This window comes from Pagrus major, chromosome 8, assembly GCF_040436345.1.
Source record: "Pagrus major chromosome 8, Pma_NU_1.0".
NCBI classification, from domain to species: Eukaryota; Metazoa; Chordata; class Actinopteri; order Spariformes; family Sparidae; genus Pagrus; species Pagrus major.
The window spans coordinates 19,030,917-19,051,884 of NC_133222.1; the positions used below are offsets into that span (position 1 = coordinate 19,030,917).

General features: G+C 38.6%; 1 protein-coding gene across 1 annotated transcript in view; it reads right to left on the reverse strand.

Annotated features, from left to right (window-relative positions):
• Nucleotides 1-20,968, reverse strand: part of ap3b2 (adaptor related protein complex 3 subunit beta 2) — a 40,661-nt gene that overhangs the window by 13,395 nt on the left and 6,298 nt on the right. The window contains exons 2-17 of the mRNA XM_073472415.1: nt 11,856-11,931; nt 11,305-11,379; nt 10,893-10,988; nt 9,689-9,849; nt 9,120-9,186; nt 8,569-8,751; nt 7,020-7,214; nt 5,189-5,286; nt 3,658-3,712; nt 3,491-3,562; nt 3,025-3,087; nt 2,754-2,886; nt 2,257-2,366; nt 1,894-2,070; nt 1,459-1,645; nt 438-568 (exon numbers count right to left, since the gene is read on the reverse strand). Of these exons, the coding sequence (XP_073328516.1) occupies nt 438-568; nt 1,459-1,645; nt 1,894-2,070; nt 2,257-2,366; nt 2,754-2,886; nt 3,025-3,087; nt 3,491-3,562; nt 3,658-3,712; nt 5,189-5,286; nt 7,020-7,214; nt 8,569-8,751; nt 9,120-9,186; nt 9,689-9,849; nt 10,893-10,988; nt 11,305-11,379; nt 11,856-11,931 (1,879 nt within the window). The remainder of the gene's footprint in view (nt 1-437; nt 569-1,458; nt 1,646-1,893; nt 2,071-2,256; nt 2,367-2,753; nt 2,887-3,024; nt 3,088-3,490; nt 3,563-3,657; nt 3,713-5,188; nt 5,287-7,019; nt 7,215-8,568; nt 8,752-9,119; nt 9,187-9,688; nt 9,850-10,892; nt 10,989-11,304; nt 11,380-11,855; nt 11,932-20,968) is intronic.

Below are 20,968 nucleotides of genomic sequence, written 5' to 3' on the forward strand. Positions count from 1 at the left end.
GGGGCGAGTAAGCTGCTGCCGAACAGAAGCAAGTGCAGCAGAGAGGGCGAGGAGTTCACTGCTGCTCACTGTTTTCATTGTGAATCAGAAGTTTAAATAGAGACTGTAATCCTCTTTTCTCCTTTGTGACTCATTCTCCTCCCTGGAGGGGGGAGAAGTTCAGCAGCATCCATTTGGAAACAGATGGAGGCAAAAAAGGATGCATGTCACAGATGAGCTGTTAATGCTTATGAATGAAAGATGGCTAGTGAAAGAGGAATCAATGTTATATTGGAGTTGATGTTATATTGGATGTGAGGCTTTGGTGACTCTGTCTAGCCCCTCTGAGGCACCGCTCTGGGGCAGGAGCGACCCTCGCTCCCCTCCAACTTTTGGGGCCCCTGGAGACCCCAGAGGGCCCCTGTGTCTCTGTAAGTTACTGTTCCCACTGCACGCACAGACTCCTTCACCTCCACGTTGCGCACGGAGGGGTCTGGGGCGGCTTCAGGCCAGTCAGGCAACTCCTGGTAGCCGCCGGCCTTCGCATTCAGCAGGTGGGACAATGAACCCAACTGGAAGTGGTCTCGATCTGCAAAACAGGAAAAAAGGAATCCAGATTTTTCACAGACAAACAGAGGTCAATGCAACACATAGGGCACTTTGTTACTACTTCTCAGGGGGGATAACCATCCCCCCAAAATTTGAATTATAGTTACCATTATTTTTATAAAGGATATTTCACTGGTTGCAATTTGCAACCACACCACTAGATGCTACTAAATTCTACATACCAGACCTTTACAAGTTTGCCAAATTAGCTATTAGCAGTTCTTGTTTGCAATGTAACCACAGATGTGCAGAAGACTATCACTGAATTACCCTGATACTGAAGAAAACTTAAAAACGCAATTATTTTCAGGCAAGTTTGGAATTATAAGCGTATGTTTTGATTTCTAAGCAGCTGTATCACATCTGTGTTTGTGATATGAGTAACAGCTTAAAGTACAATGTGTCACACAAAATTGCGACAATCTCAGTTAAGTTTTTGATTTGCCTCCAGGCGCTTTGCGTCACAGCCACTGCTGCAGCTGCAACTGCTGATCATTGATAAGTGGGTCAAAAAAATGGGACAAACTAGAATAACTATCGTCCTGTGTTTTCAGAATACCTGTCCCTTTCATATCACGCAGCATCTCTGCCTCACATCTCTCCCTTTGGGTCCATCCCTGCGACTCCTTACAGTATGAAAACCTCAGCAGTTGCTTTAGCACCAAATGTAATTAAGCCCCAACAAATTGCTTGAAACATGTCAATCAGTTTAGTTTTCTTTATTGCAAAAGTTGGCTTTCTCTCAATAGAAAACTAGACAAAAACCTGCTAGCTCATAAGGACACATAATCTGTTTCAGTGTTTACAGTGTTTACAGCTGTGTTAGCTTTCAGCTCTCTCTAAGTTGCGATATAGTAAGGACTTATGTACCTTTAAATGGAGACTCGAGGACTGGTGCAGGTTTGAGGGCGAGGAACAGTTTCTTTGCGTACTTGCTGAGTGCCCCACTCTTCTCGGTGGGCACGATGAGCTGGCGAATGAAGCGTGCCCGATCACGGATGTCATAGTTCTGGTCATACTTGGCCAAGTTGAGAACATACTGCGTCAACAGTTTGGTCTGTGAAAAGAGGGCAAAAAACATTAACATTTAATTTGGGATTCCTCCAAAAGAATAAGAAATACAAAAATTATCAGCATTCAAATATAAAAACCAGACTGATTTGTAAAAGATTTGATTCTACTTGAGTTAACAAAACTTTTTGTATTGGTGATGTTTCTGCGCTGAAGCTTGGTAGCACTGCACACACACTATTGACAAGTTAAAGTTACTTCAATGCTAGTGATAGACAAACATGCCAGGCACACCTGTTTGGAGTTGGTGAGATAGAGCTTGGCAGCTAAATTGATGATTTGTAGCTTGACAATGTCCTCCTCGTTAGTGAACGACTTGGCCATCTTTCTCAGGACATCCGGGGCAATCTTAGGAACGTGCTCACAATATTCTCCAATCAGCCACAGGATGCTGGCCCGCGCCATCGGCACCTGAAAACAATTAAACTAAATTAAATGGTTGTGTACGTCCTCATCTTCTACTGGTCCTGGACAGGGATGGAAACTCCAAATCCAAGAGGAGAGTTGAAAAAGAAAGTACAACTCTTAATTCCTTTTCTGTAACCAGATATTTCAAATTTCAAAGACATTGACAGCAGTTGTGAATGAAACTCTCACCTGGATGTTGTCTGTTAGTTTCGCCATGTGCTTTATGATGTCACTGTGCTTCTCTGGTTGCATTTGCAACAGCTTCTTAATAACCACCACAGACTCAGCTACGACCAACTCTGTACAAGGGAGGGAGAAAAACTCATTGAAATCATAAATGAACATTAAATAAGTTTTCCTTCATCTTCATCATAGATTGAGTAACTAAAATTAATTCAGTCTAAATTTAGTCCCTTCAAGTTTTGCTGCTGCTGTTGAGAAGACAACAAGGTCGTTTCCGTTTTCCTTATGGTTGCAACTAACAAAAACAACGTCAAAACATGAATTTATTTATTCAGTTAGACTATAATGGAGACATGAAAGCATATAGAAATGGTGCCAGGCTGTCAATTATCCTTTTGACCTGGTATCCAAAACTTCTAGCTGCAGCAATTTATTCTTCAATGGCATTTACTGCAATGTGTGTCACTTAAAGAGAATCTAGAGTACCACATAGAAAGACTTACCGTCTCGGTTGGACAGCAGCTGCACGAGGCCGTTCAGACACGTGTCCCTCACCTCTCCGATGTTGGTAGCACAACGTCCGATGGCTTGGATTGTGGCAGCCACAAAGTCTTTATCCATGCTTTTAATGTATGTCTGCCGGAAAATATATACTCACTCAGTCCAGCAATACAAGAAGAAGGCTACTTCTAGGCAAAGTGAATCCCTCCTTACGGAAGAAAGTGTTTTTCAACTCTGATTGAAGACAAAACTCAAAATTCAGTTTAACTGTACCTGAAACTCTCTGAGAATGGTGGAGATGTTTGTCTCATTGGCCAGATTGGTGAGAACCTCCAGCTGCAAAAGACAAAAAAGAAAATGACTATTTTGAGCAAACTTAATTTACAAGACCCTATTTACTGTAGCTACTGTGTAGCTTTTTCCTGTAGCATTTTTCACCTACTGGAGCCTCTGTCAAAGTCTGCGCTTTCACATTTGAAATCGTACTTTTTCACATTTATGTCTATATCTTAGAAACTACTTCACATCCTTGTTCAACAAAAAACTCACTAGTTTATGGTTTGATGTACTTGCTTGTTTGCTTAACATTATTTTATTGCAAGTAAGTGGGTACAAATGATTGAGTGCAAACACAGCTGATATACTGTATGTTATATTACCATGCCTCGGAGTTGAGAGAAGTAACAGTCTTTTCATAGAGAAAAGCGTAGAAGCACAATAGAACAGAATATAAAATAACCTTAAGGACTTTGATCTGGGTCGGGTCTGTAGAGCGGATGTAGAAACTCTTGAGGTAAGGTTCAAACATCCCCTGTGAAACATAAAGACAGGAAGAGTTATAAAAATCTCAGTGAATCTGCAGCTGCATCAGCAAAAAAAAACAAAATACCACCAGGTGCAGCTCACCCTTCTCTTGATCGTCATTGTTGCCACGTTCTGAAGAACAACATACTGGACTTCACTGGAGGAAGAAACAGAGACAAGAGGGATTGACGGTGAAGAAGAGTAGGATAGAAAAAGATGTATTTAATAATAATGTCTGAGACACCCTGTGGCCATACTGGCGGTCCACAGCTCTTCACAACAGTGGCATTATTTGTATGAATATTTAGAATTAGGAAAAGATCATTTCACAACAAAAACAACAAAATCAGCTAACTCACACATCTGAGCACTAAACAATTATAATTTAGTTAATAATACAACATGTTTTTGGGTGTCCAAAAATAGTTACAAGTAAAATAAATACTGCAAAAGTGCTAATCTAAGACCAATTCATAATATTTATATTTTAAGTTAATCTTTATAATTTTTAGCATGTGTTATTTCGATTGTACTGTTTGTTATGTACTATTTTGTTGTCTATTTATTTTTTTCAAAACTCATATATTTGAATCCATTTTCTTATTTTTAAAATCTTATTTTTGAATGTTTACAATTCTCTTTACTACTCATATATGCACCCAATGGACATTGTTATCCTGCCTTGTTGTAAATGCATTGTTCAATAAAGACAAAGAAATCAAATAAAATAATAATGTAAGGTTTTCCCATTGCTTCCCATTCTGCAGAATGCAGCATAAAAATCATGCCTACAGAATTTCCTGAGTCAAAAAAGGCAAATTACTGACGTCAACGTAAGGAGGTTTTCTGGTCTGATTACTCTGATAAAATGTAGCTGCAACTTTGTGGACAAACAAAACAAGACAAGACCAATAAGAATGTTTTTTACAACACTTGAGTAGCTTTCTTTTTAAACATCGAGGCATTATTCTTCATAGTATTAAACCATAGTGGTAGTAATGAGAGCTGAAACACCACTGACTCCATACACATAATTAAGTCTAATGAAACATTGCACAGCACAATGGACTTCCGAATCCCCCACAGAGAGATGCTGCTGTTCGGTCGCTGCTGAATGATGATCCCATTACAACACACCCAGAGCTACAGGAGCACTTGTTCAATATGAAGCTGACAGTCTGCAGGACTTACAGCCAAGAGGGCACTTATGTGCCATCATCACTCCTTATGGTTTATGCTTTCATGTTTACTTCAGTCTCACTGAGCTCCCTCTTTAATTTCACTTCCTGCTTCAGGGCAGTAGAGATTTATTTTACTACCCTCACTTGTCTTTTTGTTTTACTGTTTTCCACTTTGCTGAGTTTCATGGTCATTATAGCTTTCTCTTCTCAAATTCAGCTGTGTGTTCTCATTCTTTATTTTGGGGCATTTGGACTTGTTTTTTGTCTATTTTCAAGTGAGACTCATAAACGCAGATCTCTTTCTTTTCAACCCTCTCAGCCACAATAACGCTGTGAGATGGCTCATATTACTGGCTTCTCTACGATTAATTTTGGTCTACACTGCTGCCCAAATCTATGGTATAGTAATTTGAATGGACAATTTATTTCAAATTATAGACTGTAATGCTCACCTGTGGCTCCTGAGGAGACGGACCAAGGCCTTGGCTATCACCCCGACCTCCGCTTTAGGGGCAAGATGGAAATACAGCTGAGCCACAGCCATCACCACCTGGAATGAGAAAACAGAGAGAAAAGTAAATCATCACCAGTGATACAATCACACAACATAAAATACAGTGAAAACTAAAATGTGCTATATTTTCCCGGTCCATGGACAACGGCGCATGACCAATGCATCACTGCCTTATACTGCTGTATGTTGAACATGCTGGATTCATTGTATCAATGTGCTGAATAAGCATGAAATATTAAAGCAAATACCGTTTTACCGTTTTCTGCTCTCTAAAAAGTGAGAAGATTAAAATGTATTCCAAGAAATAAACTGGCCAATCATTCAAGAGAAAGGGCTTTTTTAGGTCTCAATCAGCATATTACACAAAAATTAAACCATCATTAAAGGTCCCATATTGTAGAAAGTGAGATATTCTGTCGTTCTTGATTATAAAGCAGGTCAAGGTGCTATGTAAATACTGCAAAAGTATCAAATTGTTTTATTCAAGGAGAAATCTCACATCACAGAAACTTTGCCTTTAAAAGAGCCGTCAGGACTACTGTAAGGTTGTGATGTCAAAACTATACAGTAACGCCCCAGTATGGCCATAGATGCAAAAACACTTGCAGAACTGAGGTGGAAACATGGGGTGCGATGCCTGCTCAGGCCTGTGAGAGCTGACCAATCAGGGAGGAGTGTTCATTTCGGGAAGGGGGCCTTAAAGAGACAAGAGCATTCACACAGAGGGTGAATAGAGGTGCTATAGAGAACGATAATGTGTCTTTTGAACATTGAACCATGTGATCATTTTCTCGAAGACAACACATAAACTCCTTGGCGGAGGTAATTGCAGCAACATTTAGTAGGAATTGGTGTTTTGTGCGACACCACTGTCGTAAATACAAATCCCAGGTTTCTGTAGCAATATTATCAGAAGAACTGTCAGATGAGTTAACTACCTAACAGCAGCTACAGTAGGCAGCAGTTAGCGGTAACTTTAGCAACAAGTGAAGCTATCTGTTTCTGTAAAGGCAAAGCAGCTGGAGGACATCAGGAGGAAAACCAGAAAATGTTTTCTCAATAAAATATGATTCCACGTCACCAGTACAGTTTGTGAGGTGTGACTTAGTGTCGTGAAGCGTCACACACTTTTCCCCGGGAGGTCCTACCCGCTAAGTAACATGCAAATATAAGCGATTGGGGTGCAAGTAGGACTGAAAAAGACACTACTCACTATTACAAGACAGTGTACCATTAAAATGATTTTGAAGTTGTTAATTTAAACTAAAATTGTTACATAATGTTGCTTTAATAGGTGCAAAACATTAAGCAGCATAAACCACATTCAAGATAGGGATATAAATTTGTTGCTTGAGGAACAACGGGGTTAATCTTGAACCACCCTGAAGCAGCCAGCTCGACTACAGCAGCACAAAGGCAGAATAATGTGTGACGGGTGAATTTCATAACATCCAACATGAAACAAAACGGGCCTTCCAAGGTGACCACAGCAGCACTAATGTGGTGTGATGATTTATTAATTTCCTTCGGGAAATGATCACTTCAGGTCAGCTCTGATTAAGTGTCTTGCTCGGGGACACTTCAGTTGGACGGATGCTTGTTAATAAGAACTTAACTACTCACAACACCAACCTGCTGCTCAACACTGAGGAAAAAAGTCGGCTATAATCTCTGCCATGGAAACAGACTTAATAGGAGAGTTAATGTGCTGTGCTGTTTTATACTGATGTAATATGTGTGAGTATTATTTAAAGGAGAAGTGGTCTCACAGCTGCGTTGCGGCTCTGTAGGAGCGGCTTGGTGTTCCTCAGCAGCAGCCGGTGGTCTGGATCCATCACGTACGGCTTCCTCTTGGCCATGGCAGGAGCCTCGGCCTTCTTTTCTTTCTCCTCCTCCTCCTCATCCTCATCTTCATCTGAGCCATAGAAAGTCCTGTCCCCACTGCCCTCCTCCAACAGGGACTCCTGCAGAGACGGTGGGGATTAAATAAACATCTTAAAAGTCTCTAGAAGTCACCAGATGGTAATTTGCTTCTGAATATATTTGTTAAAAAGCAGAAACGTTGTGTATGTGAAACATTATCATCAGACCTCCTCGTGTTAAATGCAAAATGGCTGTAGCAATTTGTCACCACATGCACTGCAAATTACCACAATAACAATGTTCAGACCAGCATGAAAAATGGCTTTTTGTTGCTGGTTCCATATGAGAAAATAAGACGACAGGTGGGTCTGGAAAACTGATTAAAAAAAAAGTCAGTTGGCAACGCTCAAAGAGGAAAATAATGACAGGATGGTTTCAATTTGTACCTCTGCAGAGTCACAATAGCAGGAACAGAAGAAAGAATAATCCAACAAAATAAAAGTTGCATTACTATAATAACTGTTAAACAGTTTTGTTGCACAGTAATCTCCCAAAATCCTATTCCTATGCAAATTAGTTGTTGGGGACAACATACAACAAGTAAACTTGGACCTCTTTACCATACAATGATCAGTTGAACGATTTAAATATATAATCTTTTACGTAATCAAATTCATTGATACACACTACTGTGTATGCAGTGTCTTTGAAAAAAACACAAAAAAACATAGTGTATATTGAGTAAAACTGGAAAAAATCTAGTAAACATGGCTGTGCAAAGTGCAAATTAAGTGTTAAAATTTAAATCTAAATTTAAAATGTATCTATAAACATTATTTGGATGGCCATTATAAAGTTGCAACTGATGTTTATAAACCTTTACAACTGCTTAATAAATGATAAAACATTGTATTGCTTGTTATCAGTTAAATAACTGTTAAATCAAGTTTCATTTACTATCAACTTGCCATCTTTTAATGACAGTTAATATAAAATGTTACTGAATATGTGTTGGATTGTTGGTTGGACAAAACAAGCAACTTGAAGACATCACATTGGGCTCTAAGAAACTGTGATGAACCTTTTTCACAGTTTTTCTCAGATTTGGCATATATTTACAAAAATCAATGAAGTTGATGAGGTAAAACATCAACTCTCTGTTATGTTTTCAACCGAGTATATATCCAAAAGGGATTAGCAAATTATCGCATTCTGTTTTATTTATCTTTTAAACTTTGTGGACTAAATTACTTATCAATTATGAAATTAGTTTTTAAAATTGTATTGTTAGATGTTGCCCTAGTTGCTAGTTAACCTGTTCAACTGGCAAGCTAAGAAGCCTGACATGAGCTTTAGTTGGAAGAAATTATTAGATTATCAACTAGTCTACAGTGAACAGAGGTTACACTGATCATTTTTTGGACTGTAAAGATTCTGTCTGTGATTTTTACTCACGTTCATGTTTGGGTTGAGGAACTGGGTCCTGGCATAGCGGGTCAGCATGTTGATTATGACAACCTGGCCCCACTCCTCCACATCAATCAGGAGGTTACACAACTTCCTGTAGTTCTTGTGGATCAGGTCGATGCGCTCCGGACACACCTCCTCAAAAGCCATGACAACGCTTCCTGCCACCAGCTGCAGCGCAATTTCAATCACACAACAGGTGGTGGTGTTAGCATAATGATCTTTAATACCTCATGTCAGGAGAGTACATATTATCTATGAGAATTACTGTCAAGTCATTCTTAAATTACATCTTAAGTTAAACAATAAACCTCAAAAGGATGACTGGATTCTACAGCCTGTTTCTGGTATATTTTGGTTGGAAAAACTGCATAGTGAAGAGGGAGACTGGTTAAACAAATGATAAGCCGTGAAACAACTGAGGCGATGAGTGCAATCTGGTTCTATGCACAGAAGCTAATTCCGATGTTTTTTTGCAAACTTGTATTTGCTATTTGTTAAAAGAAAAAAAATACTGGATCAGTAGTGCAAAAACCCACCGTGGTTTTGTCAGCGAGGAGTTTCTCTATGACTTCAATCAGTTGGTCCTTCTGTTCTGGATCCAAACTGAGAGCAAAGAAGAATAAATCATGAAAAGAGAAATGTTGGAGAAAAGAGTTAGAAATCAATTGTTCTTATCTCACGTATAAAACAAATGGATTTTATTGGCGGAGCAGTAATGAATTTCTGGAGGATGTTCCTTTTACTACCATAAAGGGCTTTAAAAAACGTACGTATGTTTTATTATAGAAACGTTTCAAGATGTAAGACATGAGGACACAGTCTACATTTTCATAAGATAAAGGGCTTTAATTTAAGTATGACAGTAGGTCATAACAACATTTGATCTTATTCAAGTGGTCCTCACCCTGGGGATAAGGACTCTGCAAAGTGAATATTAAATTCTCAAAAAAAGATTTCTAACTTACAAATGTATTATTCATGCTCCTTTTAATCATTGTTATAAAAGCCTCAGTTCAAGCAGTAATATGTGGAACTAGTAGGCATCTTTAAATAAAAACTTATAAATGGTAAGTGAAAAAGTACTGAACAAGTCTCAGTAAGTCACCTGTAGAGTTTAGGGATTGCATGAGCAGCTGTCTTCCTGACGTAAGGAGACATATCAGAAGCAGCCTCTTTGATGGCCAACATCATTATGGGGACGATGATAGTGACTCGGATGCTGGAGAGAACTCGCAGGGCGCTGGCTCTGATCAGCTGGTTCGGATCCTGCAACAGTACAGAGCAAGAATTTCATGAGCAAATATTTCTGCTTCTTGGTTGACGAGGTTCATGTGGCTGACTGACGTGGCTCAATCCAAAATGTGAATAACGAGACTAGACTAGAAAAGAGTCTACGGCTGGCTGCTAGCACCAACAAAGATTATTTCATGTTTGAACCCGATTAAATCATGGTTTAGCTTTAGATTATGTTGCAACAAGCTTTAAAACTGACCTAAAATTACATTTAAACCTTTCTTTAAACCACTGTTTACTTTCAATTTAATTCTATTCATTCATCAAAACTTTAAACTCATATTTAAAATGTGATCCAGTATTAACTATAAAGTCTTAAATCCAGTATGCTCACAGTGAAAATGCCACTGTAACATGCTGATGTCAGCAGATCTAATGTTTACCAAGATCATCTTACTTGATCCTATTAGCATGCCAACATTTGCTAATTAGCACTAAACACAGCATGGGGATGTAATTAGTTCTACAGGTATTTGGTCATAAATTATTGGACAAATTAAAATTTTGATCAGATGATGGCGCAACATAAAAAGTTAAGAGGATCAAGTCAGAATTTATGGAACAAATTTAATGTCAATCGTTCTAATAGTTGTCAAGATATTACACTCAAAACCATAAAGGTCAATTCTACTATGGTGCTAGAGAAAATCTCAGGAGAACATCAAAGTTTGTAGCATTCATCTTCTGGGTGCCATGAATGTCTGCACACTATCTGTGGCAATTTCTCCAATAGTTGTTGGATGAATGAAGCCAACAATAGCGAGGAAAATTATATTAAGGCATAATTAAGGGCATGGCCATTTTGAGTGACAGCTAGCCGCTCACTGTCTAGCTAGACAGACTCTGGACCAAAGAACCATAGAACCAAACTAGCTATTAGCATAGCTGAAGAATACAGTAAATCTTTATTTTCTGATTCTTATCATAACGTTTGACCCCCAGTTTTGATAAATGTTTTTCTTTTTGTTGTCAAAAAGTCCAAATCTGAAGGAAGTGACTCATGAAAGATGCTGTACCTTCAACCCTCGCTGAAACGTGGAAATGGAGAGCAGAGCAAGATCCTGCTGCTCCTCAGCGTAACGCACCAAGTAAACATAGACCAGCTTCTTCACCTGATAGGGAGAAACAGTGAGAGAGAAACAGACCGAAAAAAAGATTGAATCCAAATAATGTAGATTACTTCAATTATTTTCACTGAGATAAATCTAAAGTGAAGTGATAAAGTAAGTGATAAAAACCCTAAAAAGAAGAGAGGAAAATTGCAATTTTGCTCAGGTGAGATAAAGCCAAACCCTTCTGGGCTTTTAAAATGTGATAAGATCACGCATAAATTACAAGCAAGCAAAATAAAAAAAGCCTTAATGCAGTAAACCACATAAAACTACACAAACTGAAGAAAAGCAACATGACGCTGAGTTCATTACAAACCTCGATGTTTTTACAGGCCACGTTTTTCACCACAGCAGGGAAGAGATCTGATGCGTTTTTACCTCGGGCGATCATCTGCAGAGAAAACACAAAAATCAGCAATGACGATTTGATAAGGTGACACTGTTAAAGAGTTTCAGTCATTTTTAAGAGAAGGTACAACTTTTTTTAAGTTTATTCTAGCCCATGCTTCTCCTTCCCTTTCATCTTCTATGTCCTGCAGGGACGATGAATGAAGAGATGCGTGTGGAGCTTCAGATAGAAGAATCTCACACAGATTGTGAATATTTAACAGCCAACTGCTCTGCTGATTTAGTCTGTTACAGTTTCAGTTTGTGTGTGATCTGCATCTTTCATGGCAACATTTTTAAACGGAGACATTAGCCATCAAAATTGTGAAATCAGGTTTGGTACAGAGAAGAAGATTTGGGTCTTTGAAGTTGTCTGAATTAATCTAAAATGATGCGTGTTGTGTTATTCAGGGCCTGTGTCCTTCACTCAGCGTACCTGCTGATCAGTTACATCCCAAAGTAAACATTATTTATACTCACAGCCACAATCCGCTTCATTGCCTCCAGCTTCAGAGAGTCTTTGTTGCTGTCCAGCATCTCCTTCAAGTCGTCATGTCTTAGGGAGGAAAATACTGAAAATTAGTTCACAGCTTGGCAGTTTGTTTTGCTTCTTTCTCAGCAGACAGGAACAAGCAAAAGACTATGATTACCGAGGCCACAAACATGAAATGCAGACCTGTTTACAATTTCCATTCAACGCTCGAAATTTATCAAAGTCTGCAAGTATGACCCAGAAATTATTCTCTTTGAAGTCAGAGACCAGTAAGCAAAATATGGAAACCTTTGAAACTGCAGCTCATATAAAGGAGGGTAATTGGAAAGTGGCACAATTCCTAAAAAACATGTTGACATCTCAGAGAAATTATAGATATTTTAGCAGAAATGTTTTCTTGAAGATGTGACCCAGGACAACTGTTAATCAGCCTGTAGGTATATTACTATCATACAAGCTCACTTTATTATTGATAAGGTAACTCGATAATCAAACATAATGGACGCAAAGATTCCAGTGCTGAAACGATCAGTTAATTGACAGAGAATTAACTACCAACTATTTTGTTTATAAATTATTTTTTTAATTCTTTCATCAAGCACTTATGTCACACAGTGTCTGCTTCCAGCTCCTCAAATGTGGGAATATCCAACTTTTCAATTTTTTTCTCTTTTCCTTTTATATTATTACCTCCACCAAGGAGGTTATGTGTCTGTTTGTTTGTTGGTTTGTCAGCAGGATTACACGAAAACTCCTGAACGGATTTCCACAAAACTTGGATGGAGGATGGGTCTAAGCCCAGAACAGACGCCATTCACTTTTGGTGCGGATCTGGATAAAGGGACGGAGCCAGGAATCACTCACTCACTTTCCTTAACATTGTGAGATTGATCATTTTCATTAATTTTTCAGGGAATAATTAATGGATCTTGATGAAAAAAATCAGGCGCATTTGGGTGGCTGTTATCTCTGAGTGAGTACAATTTGATGTGGATCAAAATCTAGCAGATTTAAATATGTTTTTTTATATGATATTCGATCAGGCTTGATTGAATTAAAAGGGACTGCTGGGCCTTGGCAGAGTCATGCGCTCTACTGAGAGTCAATCTAGTTTTACATTGATTATCTTTGCTGTTTGAAAATGGCACCTTGAGCATAACAAAGTTGTATTTGAATTTTCTGTCTATTTTTTTTATTTTTTATTTAATGGATTAATTGTCAGATTCACCAGCATAGTTGAAGACTATAATAATCCAATATTGATTATTGATTTCCTGCTTGTGGTAATGTGCTATATAAATAAGCGTATAATTGCAATAATTACTTACAATTGCTGTTCATACAAGTAAAGTCAACTACTTTTGAGTTGCACAAAATCATCCAATGTGAAAGAAAAATTATTCTCACTGGGGCTGAAAAATGTGTCGATTTATTGTATGTTTAATACATTTTCCTTGATACATCTTTTAAATTGTGAGGATTTGCTGCTTTTCGTTGTCTTATGAGATATTACAATTGAATATCATTTTGACTGAAAAAAAGAAAAAATCATGTCATGAATACAAGGACTCAGAGACTAAATCAACACATAATTTTTGACTCATTACTTCCATGTCCAAATCGTGACGATATTGAAGGGATAACTGGTACTTTAACATACTTTATAATCATCAGTAATGTGGATATAATGACTACTTGGATAAAGATAAGCATTAGAACAAGTAGAACAGTATACAATCACTTCACTGTAATGCAGCCTTTGAAACCAACAATATAATATCGATATTGCCCAGGCCTGCTATACAGACCACTGTAACCCAGTTAACATGTAACTCTGCAGCCATGTTCATCCGTCCCCCCTGTCAGAGATGATGGGAACAGACCAGCGAGCTCACACTTGCAAGAAGGATCCTTGCCTGAGTGGATCTAAGCTGACATCTCCACCCAGCTGCAATACAAACTCACACACACAACACGGCCAGTTTGACCAAACCTGCAAACAGCAGCAGTTAGTCAGAGTGCAGACAGGATCACTGCGACAGCTGCCAAGATAAAGACGGCAGCGTAATTGAATGTTGAAAAATACTGATCGATGACATTTCCAAACAAGCTAGATATCTGTTTTGTTGCTCTGCTATTGTCAAGAAACAGAAGACAATAATTAGATCACCATATCCATGAAAATTGGTTTATGTAAATGAACAATTAAAAGCTAAAAAAAACCTCTCAGATCAGCAACAGATGATTGTTACAATCTGAAGTGTCTGTGTTGGTGTCAGTTTTCCAGCCTGTATTCATAAACAAAAACTTTACTCAAAACTACTAAAAAGGAAGAAATCACTGACTGAAAGAGTCAAAGATTAAACTTGTCATTTGGACGTGTAGGAGTTAAGGGTGGGGTTTGTAGTGTGGTGGGTGGGGTGACTAATTAGCTCCAGAGCTGCACATTTCCTCCAACTAGTTTCCAAGGCAACAAAGGATGCAATAAAATGAATTTAAGTGATTTCCTGCCTTCCTGCAGCGCCATCTGACAGTGTTCCACAGGGGACTGAAGGTCTGCGGTGCTGAGCTGTGGAAACACAGAGGATCTACTCCAGGGACTGATTTATGCCTCTCACACTGCTAATATAACAGGTGTTACTCGGTGGATACAATGCAATTCAGACACTGTGTGATCTCGTACATAAATGTAAATACTCTTATTACCTCAGCTGGAGAGGTTTTGATTTAGTCCTGTTTGTGTGTTTGTCTGTTCATTAGCAGCACAAACTACTAAACTAATTTCAGTAGTGGAAGAGAAGATTGTTTTGGGTTTTTTTTTTCAAAAAACAAGCAAAATTTAACTTGTTGTCACTGGAAAACTGAGAAAATAATATGACTGCCCATGACTGCTTAGGGCTTCCATTATAATTGATTAACTGATTTTTTACATTTTTTTTAAATAAAAATAAGTAAAACTTCTATGACTATGTGAATATTTTTCTGGTTTCTTTACTCCTCTATAAACTGAATATCTTTGGGTTGTGGACAAAAGAAGACATTTGAGGACGTCATCTTGGGATGAACACTGATGATGATGACGATTTTTAAAATTTTCTGATATTTTATAGCCCCAACAACTCAATCAACGATGAAATTAATTATAAGTTGCAGCCCTAGTAGCTTGAACATGTTCTGAGTAATAAGCTTTACAGTTTGGTCAAATGTAAATACTCTAAACTACTCATTTTGATTGGAAGTAGGACTGCACAATTAATTGAAATGTTATCAAAATCACAATATGGCCGAGTGGCATATCCAAAACATAGAAGCTGCAATTTAAGGTAAAGATAAAGGTAAAATGTGTGACAAAACAACACTATAATGAAGTACTGTAGTGCTGCAGAGAGGCACTGGTCTACAAATCTTGCTCTCCAGATGTACCAAACATGTTTGTTTGGTACAGACCCAAACAAACGTCACATCATCATGATATCAATAGTTTTTTTCCCATAAAAATTAAAACTGTGATGCAATAATGATCATTCCTACTAATCGTGAACCAAATCACAATCGTGATATCTGTCAAAATATGAAGTGAAGTCCTAATTGGAACCTATTTTAACTTTTTGACTCTGCTGTGCTACATGCAGTGAATACCACACACACACTTCAAACACACTCAAACCAACACTACAAACGACTTTCCAAACTATTTGATCCAAGAAGTTTTACATCATTCCTCTGTATGAGTGGGAGGCTGTTGGGGTGTACTATATATTTCATCTGTTTTGGTTGTGTGACAGCACTGAACGGAGGTCTGTGAGGAGGTGGCCGCTGCAGAACACAGATGATTTATCACAGCCTCTGCCTCGAGTTTAATGTGTGTGTGTTTCTGTGTGCTAAGCAAGATTTCTGCTTTCGTCTCCTTCAAGCATCAAAGTGTTAATAATTATATTGCATGAATAATATAGTTCACACACTGTCACACACTTCAAAACCTTAATTCATCAAAGAGTGTCAAATTAAAACCTGACAGTATCTATAAAATGGTGTTTGTGACATTATTTTTGGATGTGAACCGTGAAGTGACGCTTGTTTCCTGGTTACAAATATGTGACTGCTACCCAAAACAAATTATAAAATGAACTCTGAGAAAATGCAAAGAGAAATTGCCCAAAGCACTGAAAGCCCAGACAGGAGGATGAGTAACACTAATGCTGATATCCAGCAGAAAATTATGGTCTCACTGGTTCATTTCTCCCCATGAAATCATGATGATGGGTCGCGGCCTCTGGCCGAGACTCAAAAGGAGGGAACATTTCCATCAACTAGTCACCTTATTGCAGCGAAACCTCCGACATCCACTGTCTTTGATGTTGACTTCTAAAACTGAAGTGGTTTCTTTTAAAGTGACAAAACATAAAGACAAACTATTAAAAGAAAAGTCTAACCCAAAACACCTGAACAAACATCTAGAGTTAGTAAATCTTACATTTCTATGGGGAATTTGTCATCTTTGTGTTTTTCTTATTCCTGTGAATAATCAGACACATGTAGATAATGTAATAGAGACAATGAAATAATGGAATTATTTTCCAGGGACTGACAACAATTTAGCTAATCTCTACAGACAGATATGGTACCTGCAAATGAATACAGAAACATTTTTAAAAGTGTCATCAGACGATAGCTGATGGGTTCCGAGATTGCATTTTGTCCTATCTTGACTTGCATTTACAACAATCCACAGTATCCACATTATGGTTTCAACTAACCATTATTTTTATCATCACCTCGATTATCTGATTAGTTGTTGGGTCTATAAAATGTCAGAAAATGCTGAAAAATGTCGATCAGTTTTTCCTAAAGCACAGGATAACGTCCTCAAATATCTTAGTTTTGACCCCAAAACATTCACATTTAAGAAATTGGAATCTGAGAAATTTCTTTTGATTTTATTTCTTTGAAAATAGCTAGGGATTATTATTAGTTACTAATCGACATAGTTTCGTTTTTAAACCCTTTTGTTTAAAAAAAAACAAAAAACTATAAATTTACCTTGTAATCGATTAATCATTGCAGCTCTAGTCTACAGCCATTTGTGAGGCACAGTGGTGCTTCATGCTAACATCAGTATGCTAATATACTGATGTTAAAGCATTTATACTGTTTACAAAATGAACAGGAATGCACAAATATGAACGAATATTTCAGTCAATACCAAAAATGTCAACTTTATAGTGGCTCTAGAGGAAAAGTCAGGGGATCACCAAAGTCATCGGGATTCATCCTCTGGGTATAATGAATGTCACAATGAAAGTTCATGACAATCCATGCAATGTTGTTCATAAACTTCAGTCTGGACCAAAGATGTGACCAGCCGACAGACAGACAGACACTGCAGTAAAAATCAACAGTAAATCACCATCAATCTTAGGAATCACATTTTAGTGTCTGAGCTTATTTCAAGACTCACATCATGTTGTTCCGATATTCAGAAATAATACAGGTAAGAATCTGATGTGAAAGAGGCAGACTTTCCTTTTTTTCCATACCCTCATTGAACCACACTGCTGCAGCATGATGTTGCTCTGACCTTGTTTTTTCTGAGGATGCTCTCACTCTCCTTCTCTACATGTAACACCTACAGCTGAATGAAAAGAGCTCATATCATTTATCTGGATATTATCATCAGGTATTCTAGTAAATAGTAATTCACTAACCAAATAAATATGCACAGCTAAACAACTTGACAGCTAAATTTCATTTTTTACAACAGGCACTTAACAGGCAATAACAGACTTCATTTGTTGTTTGGCTTGTGTCTATTAACCACCTTGATCAGCCTCACTAATTAATAAAGTGACAGGGATTCATGTGGCTTGTTTATGTCTAATTAAAACTAGACCTACAAACACGATTACATTTGCTGTCGCGGTGGCAAAATCATTAAACCTGTCAATGTATGATTATCTACAATTTGCAACCACAGACAAGTTATACCTGCATTATTAGTGATAGTCGTAGTGTGAATAATAGTGGCATATATGGCTGCTTAGAAGCAGAGCCCACAGTACAAAATATTTCAAAGCAGTTTCAGGAAAAAAGGTGACAGCCTCGGATACTTTACATTCTCTCAGCTCAACTGTGATGTATTTTAACTAACTATAAATGCCACCTCTGTGAATTATCTTAGAAATAAAGCCTCATCTTGAGCACCGAGAGGAAAAACAACCCTCTGACTGGGTTTATACTTCCCTGCTCATGGCCAAAGGGCCCACAGTAATTCTACACCAACAGTGGTTCTCTAATTTCTCTGGATTTTGTCCTGTCCTGCCAAACGACAGCTGAATTTACAAACAGCTCTGAATTATTTAACCTGCTGTGGTACAACAGAGTACACCAATGGTCAGGTTACCTGGCATCAAAGCCAAGAGATCAGCAAGAAAGTCTTCATGGAAGTAGACAGTGTTCAATGATACAACTTCATATGCAATGTCATTTTGTTCAAGAACAGAGCTGTGTAAGACGGCAATAACATTAAAAAAGGACTATGAAAACGTATTTGCATGAATCAGAGGAAAGTGGGAGATTAAAAAGTTGCAGCTTGCATTCATAAGCAGCTGTTTTACATAAGCTGACTCTTTCAGCAGACTTTGAAAGTTTCTTGTTTTTTCTTGGTGACAGATGTACCAACCAGAACTGTACTTCAGTAAAGCTCTCATCCTGCAAAATAAAAATATTTATAGGTGTGAATCCAGAGGGGGAATAACATTGCTCTTAAAGAGCACCACTTTTGATGTTCATCTGTATGGTTTGAAGTCGAATTAATTAAAGAATACAGCAGCTCCTATGGCTTTTGCATATTGATTTATGAATCATGTCTTATGGTAACAGCACCAATGCAGAAAAACCTTAACCCATGGATTTTAATGTAGTTAAGAAAGCTTTACTGGTACTCATCTTCCTGATTGTAATTTCTTTAACAAGTCTATTCGAGTTTTTTTCTAGCTGCAGCCTCTTCGAGGCTTCATCAGAGGTCTAATACCAAAGGTTCAAATGTTTTTTACTTCTGATCCGTAAAAATGAGGCAGTGTCTCGAAAGTCCATTTCACATGTTGTATATGAGTAAGAGTTCAGAGCAGTTAGACTGAAGAATTGTTTTCCATGATGTCATACACAGACTTGCCTGAAATGATTAATCAATCAAATGATTAGAAATTATCAGAAAGATTAAAAAAATCTGCAAGTGTTTTGACAATCAATTCATCTTTTGAGTCATTTGAAGAACATTTCCTGGTGTCACTTTCTCAAATGAGGATTTTTCAGTTTTTCCCTGTTTTTTTATAATTGTTTAATTGTATTTCTTTGGGTTTTGGACTGTTGATTGGTCAAAAGACATTTCAAAATGTGACCTTGGACTCTGATAGATAATTATCATTAGCTGCCATACTGAAGTCTATACACTGTATATACTTTGGGCTATATACTCCAATAACTGTCTACACTTTTTATCCATGCAATATGAGTTTCAGTCATGCAAAATGGTAGAGTAAGTAAATATAGATTGCACAGTGCAATGGCTATAAAAATAACACCATCCATGTACAATTTGTTTCCTATAAACCTCACTTTCATCATACTATTCGGTCTGCCACCTGGTTTGATTTTTCCCACAAAAATGAAAGTCGCGTTATGGTACAAAGAAAGCGTGTGCCAGTAGGGAAGAGCATTGTTTTCCGAGGTTGCTATCCCCGGGTAACAGCATAAAAACTGGAATAACTGTGGAAACTGTTCACTGCTAAAGAAAATGAACCCCACTGAGATGGTAAAGAAGGCGAAGAGGGAGAGTGATAGAAACCAAGTTGAAACAAGAGCGAACGGATGGGCATTCAATCGATGGGGAGCGCCTTGGTGTTGTGTCAAAGTCTGTTCCCCCGCTGCTATGTGTTTCCTCTTACCACTGGGACTCGAGATGGTTCAAAACCAGCATTATTTTTACTAGATCAGTAGGTAACAAAACCAGCCTACGTATTAATACTTTCTAGGTCATATTCTTACTTAGCAGTAGCCATGTTGCTAACGCTGACTTTGCAATTCATTGTAATCTACCCTGGAAAGGAAGCAGCTAAATGTAAATATAACTAAACATTAGCATGAAATGGTCAAACAGGTCTGGATCCTCCTTGATTATCCTACCGCAAAGGTTGAGTTTGGAAACTGCCGCCACCACCTCCACCACCACCTTCCTCCAGTGGTGCTCGTTCCTCCTGATCCCCACCACCGCCGCCACCACCTCCTCCTCCTGAACCTCCAGATCGGAGGTGGCGAAGCTCATCGGGCTGTAGGGCGCTATACCAGGAGTGCTGCCCACTGTCAGGGGTCAGCACGGGGCTCTTGTCCTCCTCCTGGCCCTGGACCTGACTCTGCACCGTCTTCACAATGTTCACCGCGTTCACTGGCAGCTGCAGCAGCTTCTGCATGGTGGTCATGTTTGAAACTTGGCCTGAACCAAAAGCTTGAGAGCAACCTGTAGAATCCCAGGTAGATAAATTGTGATGATGGCAGTTTTCTTAAGCCCACTCTGTTAATCAGCCGGATGAGTCTCCAGATCCTCCTCTGATAGGCGATGAGCAGCTTCAGTTAGATTCTGTGTTTTAAATACTCCCTTTGAGGTAAAGTATGTCCAACATTCCCTGCACGAATGATGCAGCAAACCTCTTCAGAAATGCTCCAGTGCCTGCTGAAAGACTTCTCCACGGTGGCGAGGTTGATACACTTTGCTGCCTGGGTACTGTTATCCAAATCCAGAGCCCCGCTGCACTGTAGGGTTTTTTTTCCCTTCTGTTACTGCTGAGTCTGTACGCATCCAGTGAAGCAGCAGACATCAGCTGCTCAGTAAATGGATGCTCGACAGAGAGGGGCGTGGAGTTTTATTTGTCTCTCCCCTCGCGACTCCTCCCTCTTCTCATGTGGTTCCTGCTGCTGCACCAGCCTCTCTCTGCCTCCCCGTGTGGATACAATATGTCCACATATCCTGGATCTCCAACAATGACACAGCCTCTCCCATCTTTTGCCACGTTATCACTCCCTCTCCTTCATGCTTGTCATCTTCGCT